The following is an 11044-nucleotide window of genomic DNA, read 5'->3' on the forward strand; positions in this document are numbered from 1 at the left end:
GCCCCCGGGGCGGGGTCTCTGCCCCCCCGGCCACGCCGTCTCAGGGAGAGGAACTACAATTCCCGTCATGTCGCGGGGCGCGGCCCTCGAGCGATCCGATTGGCTGCCGCTCCGGCGCGCAGCATGCCGGGAGGAGCCACCCGGAAGCTGGGCGGTGGGAAGGCAGTTCCCATAGTAACCGCGGGCCGGCGCCGGGGCTGCCATGTCCTTCAAGCGGGAGGGGGACGACCCCGGTCAGCTGGGGGTGCTGCAGGTGGGTCTCGCCCCCTTCCCTCCCTTCCGCGATCCCTCTGACCCTTCTCGAGACCCCCAGACCCGGACCCGGCCTCCCCACGCACCTCCCGGCCTTGCCCCCTCGCCCCGGCCTGCCCCCGGCCCGGTTCCCCGCAGCCCTTCCCTGCTCCTCCGTGCCCGTAGATACCCCCCTGCGCGCCGTCCTGCCAGCTCGCAAATGCTCCTCTGCCCCCCCCAGTGCCTCCCCATCACTGCCCTGGGCCCCCTCGAGGTTCCCTTCTCAGTGCCCCCCAAACACCCCCCTGGCCTAGGCTGCTCCCCGAAATTGCCCCCTTCCCTTGCCTCAGCCTGTCCCAAACCGCCCCCTCCCCAGCCTCGACCACCTAATTCCCCACCTGCCCCTCAGTGCGGAACGGGGTCCCCAGGGTGCTGAGGTTTCTTGGCCTAAGCGGGGACAGGTCTGGGGAAAAGGGCTGGTTCCCTGTGGGGTAAACTGGGGGCAGACCCTGCTCCGGCAGCAGGCGTGGGGGGGACAAGCACTCACCCGGCCCCCTTGATCTCTCCCAGAAAAGACGTATCGCGGACCTGTTGGCCAACTACATCCCCGAGGATGAGGCACTGCTGCTGAGGAGCGGGAGGTGAGCGAGACCCCCGAGCGCAGCCTCCCCCTCCGACCGCTCGTGGGGTCCTGACAGCAGCTTCTCCCCCTCGGCACAGGTACGCCTGCACAGTGTGTGCCCACCGCCCTGTCTTTGACACGCTGGACGTGCTGACAGTCCACAGAGCCGGCAAGAAGCACATGGGCAGTAAGTGCAGGTCCCCTGGCGGGGTGAGCTGTGCCAAGCGGGCATGTCCCCCCACCCCCTTTGCTGTCTTTCAGGCCTGCAGCGCTTCTACAGCAGGAAGCGCTCACTCCAGGACGCGGCTCAGAAGCGGCGGCACGAGGAGGAGCTGCAGGCAGAGGAGGCAGGCACACAGGTTGGTGTAGATGCCCCTTCCTCACCCTGCTGGACCCCCAGATGGGGCCCCGCTGAGCTCTGTCCCCGGTCCCCAGGGCTCCCCGGCCCCTCTTCTGGCACGGACGAGGAGGATTGCCCGGAATGCTCTGCTCAAAGCAGCTCCCTACAGCAGCTGCTGCCGGAGGACGGGGTGAGGCTTCTGTTTTTGCTGCTGGAGAATGTGGGAAAGCTCTGGGCTTCCTGGGAGGGCACTGGCAGTGCCGTGACCTCACTGCTGTCGGGCGTTTGTGGGATGAGGCCCTGACCCCTTCTCCCATCGCAGGGTGGAGGGAAGCAGCTCACGAGCTGGCGCCACCCAGATGGGGCTGAGTGCTGCCCCGATGCTGCCAGAGCCGTCGCAGAAGAACGGAGCAGCCCTGGACGCCAGCCCTGCAGCCCTGCTGCCGGGGCACCGCGGCAGGCGAGTGGGTAAGAGCCAGCCAGTGGCTCCAGAGCTGTGCTGGCACCGGCAGGGCAGGGCGCCTGGGCAATCAGCTGGCCCTCTCCCATTTCTGTGGGTCCCACCAGTCCCCTCTGCCCTCGCAGGTGCCCCGAAGACAGCTCCGGCGCGGACGCAGCAAGGCAGCAAAGGAAAAGCCTCATCATCAGTCCCGAGCCAGGCTGAAGCCCTCAGCCCCGAGAGGCGCCAGGCCCTGGAGCGATACCTGCAGCTGCGCAGGTGAGTCTTGGCCCCGTTGGCGCGGGGAAGCCCGTAATGAGCCGCCTCTCACTGTCCATCCGTCTGTCCCCAGTGCCGGCTGGATCCAAGACCGCTCTGGCAAGTGGGTGAAGGATGAGAACGCTGAATTTGACTCTGACGAGGACGAACCACCTGCACTGCTGCCGGCCTGAGGCCCCCCTGGGCCCCTCTGGTCCCCACGGGGACTGTCCCCCTGCAGCTGTCCCCACACCTGCCATTAATAGAGGCAGCTGGAGAGGATGGAAGTGTCTGAGCCGTTGCAGCAGGTCCCAGGGAGGGGTAATATTGGGGTTCCCACTGTCTTGCCGCCGCGGGGTGCTCAACCTAGTGCCTTTTTGGGGTGCCCCTACTCTGGCCAACGCCCTGCAAGTGCTGCCAAGCTCCATGTGGGTTTTGGCCTGTCCTCTGCTGTCCCTGTCCCAAGTCACACTTGTTTTCTCACACGCTGGCAGCTGCCTGCGGGTCATGGCCTTTCGGGGTGGTGGTGCTGGGTTCCCCCCCTCCTCCCCAGCCCTGACAGCTGTCCCAGTGCTTCGCAGAGCACCCTGCCACGCTGCCCTCCCCCTGCCTCAGTTTCCCCCCACTTTTCCTGCCAGCCTTTGGGTGCCTGCGTGTGCTCCCACGTCAGGGCGCACCCATGGGACTGTCGCTTATGGTGTTGCACCCTGAGCCGGCATCCATGCCCTTGGGACAGCACCCACCCCCCACCCAAAGGTGTCTCTGGGCCCTGGGGTCATATTCTGTCCCTTGTGGAGGGTCCCTGGCAGTGCTGCCTGGGGTGATGTTACCCCTGGGCACTGGGATTTACCCGCTCACTCAGCTTGTGCCGATAAATAATGTGGTGGCACCTATAAATAGGCTCTGTACCCCCCCACCCACCCCTCTGGGCCATGGGTGCTGGGCCCTGTGGGCCCTGGGTGCCCAGCTCAGTGCCACGGGGGCACCTGGCTGCCCCCACCCCTCCTGGTGCCGTAACCCAATCCCTGGGGTATAAATACCCCGACCCTGCGGCCCCGCTGCTCCCTGGGGGGGTCCAGGCATCCCGCTCAGCCCCTGCGGCCCCCCCCGGTGGCGTTACCCTCCCTCAGCCCATCCCTACGATCCCAATTCTGTCCCTGCGCACAAATCCTGCCCCGGGATGCATCCGAGCGGATCCCAAAGCCGCGTTGCTCCGTCTTTATTTACAGCAGCTCCAGGGAGCAGGAGCCGGAGCTCATCCGTGCTGGGGGGGGGAGGGGAGGGCTGTTAGGCTTTCTTCTGCTTGCGACCTGGGGGCAGAGGAAAGAGGGGAGGTCAGGGCCGGGACACCCCCCCCCCCCCCCCGATTCCTGCTCTGGGAGGGGACACAGGGGATGCTCACGGAGCTCGTTGTTCTTGGTGATGGCGATGGCGGCACGGGCGCGGGGGCCTTGCTGCGTGAAGTGGTAGCCAAAGCGCACGACGGAGGGGCACTGCTCCAGCATGGTGGCCATCTCCATCTCCACCGTGTCGCCCAGCCGCTGGCACTGTGGGGCCGCGGTGAGACCAGATGCACCGGGAAGTTGGGGACACCCCTGTCCCCCTCCCTAGGCCACCCCTGGGTGCCCGTCCCTACCTGGTTGTCCACCTTGAGCTCGCTCAGAGTGGTGTTGTGGTACATGGCCTTGATGATGCTGATCATGCCAGCACTGGTGATGAAGTTGGATTCAATGTTGAGGCTCTCCAGGGTCTTGTTCTCCATCAGCATCTCGGCCACAGCCTGTGTGTCACCTCAGGGTGTCACTTCGGGGTGTCACCCAGGGCTGGTGCCCCCCCCCTTTGGCACGTCCTGGGCCACCGATGCCCCAGGTGACGGTGGAAAAGCCACTGTCACCTGGCCTTGCTGGTGCTCAGGGTGGAGCCCGGGTTAGGGGCCGTGTCCCCTCCCAGTCTGGAGAGGTGTGGGGACATGGTGGGACACGGGGCTGGCACTCACGCTGGCCACGGGGTCGTTGCTGCGGGTGGCCACCAGGCTGAGCTTCTTGACGTGGGTGTTGGTTTTCATGGCCTCGCAGACGGCCTTCAGCGTGGGGATGGGAATGTCCTGCCGCAAGGGGACATGGGTGTCACCGAGCAGCTGGGGACATCCCCGGGGCTGCAGGGTGTCACCAGGGGGGGATGTCAGTGGCATCGAGGGGGTTTAGATGTGCCCTTGGAGACAGAGACATCCCTGAGAGGGTGCTGGATGTCGCCCAAGGTGTGTAAGTGGCACCAAGGGGATGTCACCAAAGGGACACGGATACCCCCAGGTGGCGACCAGCACCCTGGGGTGCCCTGGAGCCACCCCAGGGTGAGGGCAAACACCCCAGGACAGCAGGCAGCACCCTGGAACAGGGTGTCCCAGCCCCATGGGGACAGCCCAGGGAGCAGCACCCTGGGGACACTGCCACCAGGTCCTTCACCTTGATGTTGTTGAGGTTGACGTCCTCCAGAGTGCTGTCGTTGGCCTGGATCTGCCGCAGCGTCTCCTCCACGTTGGTGGGGTTCGGGGGCTCGTCCGGCACCGGCTTGTACGTGTCAGGCTTCACCACGCCTGGGCACACGCGTGTGTGCGGGTACGCGCATGCCCGTGCGTGGGGACACGGACGTGTGGGGACACATGCGTTTGCACGTGTGTGTGGGGTCACCACAGGGTATCCCAGAGGGGTTCTGCTCCCCAAGCCACCCCAAACAGCCCCGTGGGCCCCGTGGCCCCCGTCCGGGGGGTGGCTCATCCCCCACGTCCCCTGTCCCTGTGTCCCCAGGCCACTCACTGTTGATGCCCTCCGTGTTGGAGATGGTCCCGCTGCAGATCGCGTCGTAGTACTGCTTGTTGCTCATCAGCGTGTACATGCCCAGGATGGCTGTGGGGCCGGGGGGGTCAGCTGTGCCCCAGGGCCCCCCGTGTCCCCTGGGGGGTGGCTGCAGCCCCCCCTGCCCTGCCGGGGGGCTCGGGGAAGCCGCAGGGAGCGCGCGGGCCGGGGGCCAGCGGTGAAAGCCGAGCGTGGGGGCACAGCGCTGCTTTTAGCCGGGCGCTGGCCAGGACCCAGGGAGGCGGGGGGGGGGCCCGGCACACACCTGGCAGCGGGGAGTGGAGTGTGACACGGGGCCGGGGCAGGCGTGCAACCGTGCAACACTGATCCTTGTGCAACGTGCTCCCCGCTGTGCAATGTGCTGCCGCCACGTGAAGCTGCTGTGGGACACGCTACCCCCGTGCGAGGCTGCGGTGCAACACAGCAGCTCCGTGCAAGGGGGCCAGGCGAGGTAGCAGCCTTGTGCAAGGCTGTCGCACGATATGGCTGCCCCGTGCGAGGCTGTGGTGCACCATGGCTGCCCTGTGCGAGGCCGTGGCACGATATGGCTGCCCCGTGCAAGGCTGTGGTGCACCATGGCTGCCCCGTGCAAGGCTGTGGTGCAACACAGCAGCTCCATGCAAGGTTGTCATGCAATGTAGTGTGGTCTCGTGCAAGGCTGTGGTGCGACATGGCTGCCCCGTGCAAGGCTGTGGTGCGACATGGCTGCCCCGTGCAAGGCTGTGGTGCGACATGGCTGCCCCGTGCAAGGCTGTGGTGCACCATGGCTGCCCCGTGCAAGGCTGTGGTGCGACATGGCTGCCCCGTGCAAGGCTGTGGTGCACCATGGCTGCCCCGTGCAAGGCTGTGGTGCGACATGGCTGCCCCGTGCAAGGCTGTGGTGCACCATGGCTGCCCCGTGCAAGGCTGTGGTGCGACATGGCTGCCCCGTGCAAGGCTGTGGTGCACCATGGCTGCCCCGTGCAAGGCTGTGGTGCGACATGGCTGCCCCGTGCAAGGCTGTGGTGCACCATGGCTGCCCCGTGCAAGGCTGTGGTGCACCATGGCTGCCCCGTGCGAGGCTGTGGTGCACCATGGCTGCCCCGTGCGAGGCTGTGGTGCACCATGGCTGCCCCGTGCAAGGCTGTGGTGCACCATGGCTGCCCCATGCAAGGCTGTGGTGCACCATGGCTGCCTCGCGTGAGGTTGCGGTGCAATGCACCAGCCCCGTGCGAGGCTGCGGTACGATGCGGTTGCCCCGTGCGAGACCCACCGGCGATGTCGCACATCTCGGCCTCGGTGGCGTTGGCCAGCGCCTCCTCCAGCTCGGGCTCCAGCGTGATCTGCTCCTCCCGTGGGATCTCCCGCGTCGGGTTCTTGGGCACGAAGGGCTTCCCTGGGCGCGGGGACGCGGGTTGCATCCTGCCCGGCCTCGCACGGGCCGGTGGCGCTGAGCATGGTGGCCCGGGGACGGGGCTGGCAGGGGTGCTGGGGATGCGGCTGCTGCCGGGGGGGTGACCTGGCCCAGGGGTGACTGCGCCTGGGGGTGACGCTGCCGGGGGTGGGGGGCCAGGGGGGACGTGTCCAGTGGGTGACACTACTGGGGGGGGTGATGTTGCCAGGGGGTGGCATTGCCAGGGGTGGCTGTACGAGGGGTGGCATTAACGGGGGTGACATTGCCGGGGGGTGGCCATACGGGGGGGTGACATTGCCAGGGGGTGGCCGTACCCGGGGCTGGCGGGGACCCAGCTCGCCCAGGACACCCGAGCTGCTGGCGAGGACGGTTCTGCCGAGCTAAATATACCCGGCACCACAGGGCCCCGTGCCCCCTGGTCCCCGCCACTGTCCCCGCCATGTCACCCCCCGGGTCCCCGCACCTTTCTTCTCGCCGGTGAAGGGCACCAGGTCGTCGCGCTCGCCAGCCTCCAGCGCCTGCTTCTCCAGGTGCTGCAGCAGGGCCTCCCGGTCCAGCGGCCCCGTCGGGCTCTTCTGCGTCTGGTCCCGCTGCCGCAGCCCGGCCGGCAGCAGCACGTTCTGGGGGACACACCGTGTCACCCCTGGGGGGACCCTGACGGCCGGACGGCACTCATCCTGCTTGCCACCCCCGGGCACCGGGACCCACCTCGGGGTCCATCTCCAGCAGCTCCAAGTCCAGCTGCGCCAGCTCCTCGGCCGACAGCTCCTGCAGGATCTTGTCCTCGTCGATGTCCCGGTACTTCTCCAGCTCCTGCCGGTAGGACGTCATGGCAGCGGGCCGGGGGGCGGCCTGGGGGGGGTGACAAGGGGGGCTGAGCAGCTGGCAGGAGGCTCCCCGGGGCGGGGACATGCCCCACACCGTGGGGGGACACCCCACGCCACAGGGACCCCCTCCGTGGCACAGCCCACAGGGCGCCTTCGCAACACCGGGTGCTGCTGGGTTCCCGCTGGGCTGGGGGGCCGTGGGGCACCCCCCGCCTCGGGGCTCTGGGGGAGCTGAGGCACATTTTCCAGGTTCTTCCCCAAACCAGGACCCAGCATCCCCCCCGCAAAGCCTCCCCCACTGCCTGGGGGCAGATCCCAGTGCAGCAGCCCCAGTGCCGCCCAGACCGCCCCACCAGTGCCCCTTTGCCCCCCCAGCACAGATCCCCCCCTCCCTGGTGAGGGGCAGCAGGGGTGGGCGCTGAGGACACGAGAGTCCCCTGGCACCAGGGTTGGGTCCCCCCCGAGGAACCGGATTGAGATTTCCCCGCCCCCCCCCGCCCCCCAACCCCGACACCAGCATCCCCAGGGCTGGGGGCAGGGGGCACACGTGCAACTGGTGCCCCCGGGAGGGACCAGACACCCATGGGTGAAAGCCGGGGGGGCTGCGGGGTGGGGGATCCCTCAAAGCAGGGATCCCCGACAGACCCAGGAGCCCCTGTCCCTGGGGGTGACATGCCCCCCCCACCCTGGGATCCCCCCCCCGCCCCAGGCCCTACCTGGCCGCTGGCTGGCCGGGCGGTGGAGCCTGCCTGGGTGCGAGCCCCGGTGGTGCTGAGCCCCGGTGCTGAGCCCCGGTGCTGAGCCAAGGGCTCCGGCCGCGCAGGGCATGAGATCAGCGTTTTATTCTGCGAGCCGGCGGGGAGGGGCGAGATCACATATCGCCGGCGTTATCGAGCCCTGCCAGCCCCGCGCCAGCTCCACCCCAGCACCCCGGCAATGCAGGGGCACCCTTGGGCCGTGGGGGGCCCCTCGTGACCCGGGGGGCGCCCCGTTACCTCTTGGGGTGCCCCTGGCTGGGGGGGGGAACGGGGGGAGGCCACAGCGAGAGGCTGAACCTCTTGCCTGGGGCCCCGCGGCCCCTCAGAGACCCCTGACCCACCCCCCCCGCCGGGGCATTTTAAGCCCTTTCACCCCAAGATTTTCTGGGGGAAGAGACACCACCCCGCCCCCCCCAGCCCCCCAAATCACATTCGGGGGGTGCACGGGGCCAGCGTCACTGGGACGCCTGTGGCAGCAGCGCTTGGAGCAAACCGCTTGTTTATTGTAGGGTCTGTGTAAAGCAGGGGTGGTACGCACCCTGCCCGCACCCTGCCCGCACCCTGCCCGCACTGCGGGCGCTCCCGGTGCCGCGCATCGAACAGAAATAAGAGTCCGCACCCTTCTTGTATGCAGGCTACCCGGGTTTATTTCTTTTTTAATATAAAAAAAAAAGGAAGGTGATAAATAAAGCAACGAACCGTTGTCACCCGCAGGAGTCAGAGCGAGGACGGGCCTCAACCCGCGGCGGCCACGGGTCCCCCGCAGCCCCCCAGCACTCAGGTCGTGGGGACGCTCTGCTTGATGACGATCTTCTGGCGGGTGGGACGGACGTTGGGGTCGGGGCCGGGGGGAGCGGTGGCCCCCAAGGTGGCGGAGGCGGCGGCGCTGGGCAGCCCGTGGGCCGTGATGTATTTTTTGTAGGCCTCCCGGATGATTTTGAAGGCGCGGATGTTGGAGTAGGGGATGTCGGTGATGGGGTCGCGGTAAACAGCCGGTTTGTGGGTGACGGGGCAGATCTCCCGCACCGGCAGCCGCGGCGGTTTTGCTTTGGGGAAGAAGCGCTCGAAGGTTTCATCGTCGCTGAAGGAGATGAAGGTGCGGGAGCACTTCCCGGCGGAAGCTGGAGCCGGGGCTGGAGCTGCTTCAGCCTGCTGCAGGTCTTGGTCCAACCTAGAAGAGACTCAGTCAGTGCCTAGGAGACCCCCAGGGCAAGGGGAGACCCCAGGGGAGCTCCCATGGTGGGCAGAGCTGCCAAATCTGCTCGAGCTGCCCCCCAGGACTGGAGTGTGGGACACGTGGGGCTCCAAGGCGCTGCCCAAAACCCATTTCTCCCTTGCCACGATGGAACGGAGCCCAGGGAGGGATCGGGGTTCGAGGCAGGGACAGAGAGGCCCGGATGGGTCTGTGAGGGGTAAAAAACTACGAGGGACACGTCGAGGTGACCCCAACCTACCCCTCCACATCCACATTCTCCTCCTTGCCCGGCTCCGGGACGAGGGGCATGGTGACGGACCAGTACCGGATAACTGGCCCCACGCACTTCCGCTTCTTCTGGACCTGCTTCTTCTTGTCGGCTTCCAGGCGCTCGTAGTTCTCTGTAAAAACAGCGACAAGCCAAGGGGGAGGCTCAGCGTCACACTGACACCCTCATCCCCTCTCCCTGTGCCGTTTCGGGGGCCCCTGCACCCCTTGGCACGGCGCCGGGCTCACCCAGGGAGCGGAGGTTGATCTCCTCTGTGATCTTGGCTTCCTCCAGCAGCTCCTCCTGCGTCAGAGGCCGGTCGTAGCTGGTGCCACCCTTCTTACGCTTGGACTGGACCTGCCGCTCCTGGATGCGCAGGAAGGTTTGGCGCGTGTGCTCCGTCGTGGATTGCCGCATGTGCTTCCTGCCTGCGGCGGGAGGGCAGGGCTCACCGGCCGGCCGGCTCACCGGCAGCTCTCACGCAGGAGGCCCGTTCCTAGCCCCGTCCCGTGCGCACTCACTGTCTCCCATGTCATCCTGCAGCTCCAAGGGGACAGATTTCACCTCTCGTGGCTTCTGCGAGCTGCTGCTGGGGACATCCGCCTTCTTGGGGCGAAGGCTTTTGAGGGGCTCCTATGGGGCAGAGGACGTGAGGAGGGAGAAAAACGCCCCCAGGCCACAGCTTTGGCCCCGCTTAAACCCGGGCTTTTCCCAGCAGGGAGCTGGGAAGGGGATGCCGGAGCCCCCAGCCCGGTCCCGGCCACCCCCCCGCACCCGGTAGGCCTTGGTGACGACACGGCGGCGGCGCTTGGGCTCGCTCTCATCCTGGTCGCTGGCGGGTTCCTCGCCCTCGTCGATGTCGAAGTCCGAGTCCACCTCGTCGTCGCTGTCCGACTGGTCGCCCCTGTACTCGTCATCGCCCGATTCCTGCAGGGACAGGGGGCTGTGTCACCCCCCGCTGCCCTCCCGCCCCACGGCCACGGCGGCCTTGTCGCTATGGGGGGGGAGGGGGGCACGACCACTTCTCTAATGGCTGGACACCCCCGGGGCTCCCCAGATACCCTCTCCGGGGTTCCCCATCCACCTGCTCCCGGACCCCCCAGATATCCCCCACCTGGGGCTTCCCGCTACCCCGGGGACCGCCACCTTCCCCTCCCGGGACTCCCCATTCACCCGCCCCCGCGCCCCCTAGAAATCCCCCCCGGGGACCCCCACCTCCCACACGGGGCTCCCCATCCACCCGCCCCGGGCCCTCCAGACATCCCCCCCGGGGCTCCCCACACCTCAGACACCCGCTCCCCCCCCCAGCACCGGGACACCGCCAGGCGCGTTCGTCCGAGACACCCTCCCCCGTGCCCAGGCTTCCTCCCGGGCCCGCGGCGTCTCCGCACCTCGGTGAAGCCGCCGTAGGTGGTCTGGTAGAACTCATCCTCTTCCTCGGCTTCCAACAGCCCCGAGAGTCGGTTACCGGCCGTGCGCCGCGGGGCGCGACCCTCCGCCAGGCTCATCCCGCCGCCGCCGCGATCGGCGCTCCGCTGCGCGCCCTGCCCGGCCCGCCCGCTGCGCCGCCAGGCAGGAGAGAGCGAGTGCCGAGCGGCCGATGGCGGCGGGCGCCCCCTGGAGGTACGGAGGGGGCACGGCAGGCTGCCAGGGCGAGGAGGGCTCTTCCATCGCGCGGGGGGGGCGGGAAAACCGGGGCTGGGCCCGCGGGACGTCACGGCAGCAGACCCCCTCCCCGCCCCCGGGCTCTGCCACCCGAGGTACGGTCACGTCGCGCCCTTGAGAACGGAATCCGGGAAAATGACGTCACCGCCTGACATCACGGCGACCCGTGACGTCCCGCGCGCCACGTGCTCCCCGG

General features: G+C 68.0%; 3 protein-coding genes across 3 annotated transcripts; 1 reads left to right on the forward strand and 2 right to left on the reverse strand.

Annotated features, from left to right (window-relative positions):
* The first annotated feature begins 139 nt into the window (after nt 1-139).
* On the forward strand, nt 140-2172 carry SCNM1 (sodium channel modifier 1). The gene is made up of 8 exons (XM_040618860.1): nt 140-253; nt 802-872; nt 952-1040; nt 1115-1212; nt 1289-1383; nt 1516-1661; nt 1779-1911; nt 1985-2172. The coding sequence occupies exons 1-8, from the start codon at nt 203-205 to the stop codon at nt 2082-2084; spliced, it is 783 nt and encodes a 260-aa protein (XP_040474794.1). The 5' UTR covers nt 140-202; the 3' UTR covers nt 2085-2172.
* A 921-nt stretch (nt 2173-3093) lies between these two features.
* Nucleotides 3094-7823, reverse strand: TMOD4 (tropomodulin 4). The gene is made up of 10 exons (XM_040618770.1): nt 7679-7823; nt 6844-6987; nt 6599-6755; nt 5995-6117; nt 4704-4793; nt 4353-4483; nt 3887-3994; nt 3527-3670; nt 3293-3437; nt 3094-3200 (listed from the first exon to the last, which is right to left on the reverse strand). The coding sequence occupies exons 2-10, from the start codon at nt 6964-6966 to the stop codon at nt 3178-3180; spliced, it is 1044 nt and encodes a 347-aa protein (XP_040474704.1). The 5' UTR covers nt 6967-6987; nt 7679-7823; the 3' UTR covers nt 3094-3177.
* Nucleotides 7824-8341: 518 nt separating this feature from the next.
* VPS72 (vacuolar protein sorting 72 homolog) lies at nt 8342-10736 on the reverse strand. The gene is made up of 6 exons (XM_040618759.1): nt 10575-10736; nt 9958-10110; nt 9705-9816; nt 9432-9611; nt 9175-9316; nt 8342-8891 (listed from the first exon to the last, which is right to left on the reverse strand). The coding sequence occupies exons 1-6, from the start codon at nt 10689-10691 to the stop codon at nt 8498-8500; spliced, it is 1098 nt and encodes a 365-aa protein (XP_040474693.1). The 5' UTR covers nt 10692-10736; the 3' UTR covers nt 8342-8497.
* Nucleotides 10737-11044: the final 308 nt, after the last annotated feature.

The sequence above is a fragment of the Falco naumanni genome, chromosome 20 (assembly GCF_017639655.2).
Source record: "Falco naumanni isolate bFalNau1 chromosome 20, bFalNau1.pat, whole genome shotgun sequence".
Taxonomy (NCBI): domain Eukaryota; kingdom Metazoa; phylum Chordata; class Aves; order Falconiformes; family Falconidae; genus Falco; species Falco naumanni.

Excerpts from the sequence above, each read along its gene's own strand:
- SCNM1 (XM_040618860.1), top strand. The coding sequence starts at position 203 with ATGTCCTTCAAGCGGGAGGGGGACGACCCCGGTCAGCTGGGGGTGCTG. Across the intron at positions 254-801 it reads GTCAGCTGGGGGTGCTGCAG|AAAAGACGTATCGCGGACCT; the intron begins GTGGGTCTCGCC and ends GATCTCTCCCAG. Across the intron at positions 1,662-1,778 it reads GCACCGCGGCAGGCGAGTGG|GTGCCCCGAAGACAGCTCCG; the intron begins GTAAGAGCCAGC and ends CTGCCCTCGCAG.
- TMOD4 (XM_040618770.1), bottom strand. The coding sequence starts at position 6,966 with ATGACGTCCTACCGGCAGGAGCTGGAGAAGTACCGGGACATCGACGAG. Across the intron at positions 3,438-3,526 it reads AGCTCAAGGTGGACAACCAG|TGCCAGCGGCTGGGCGACAC; the intron begins GTAGGGACGGGC and ends GCGGCCCCACAG. Across the intron at positions 3,201-3,292 it reads CACCAAGAACAACGAGCTCC|GTCGCAAGCAGAAGAAAGCC; the intron begins GTGAGCATCCCC and ends CTCTGCCCCCAG.
- VPS72 (XM_040618759.1), bottom strand. The coding sequence starts at position 10,691 with ATGAGCCTGGCGGAGGGTCGCGCCCCGCGGCGCACGGCCGGTAACCGA. Across the intron at positions 10,111-10,574 it reads CCTACGGCGGCTTCACCGAG|GAATCGGGCGATGACGAGTA; the intron begins GTGCGGAGACGC and ends CTGTCCCTGCAG. Across the intron at positions 9,817-9,957 it reads TCGTCACCAAGGCCTACCGG|GAGCCCCTCAAAAGCCTTCG; the intron begins GTGCGGGGGGGT and ends TCTGCCCCATAG.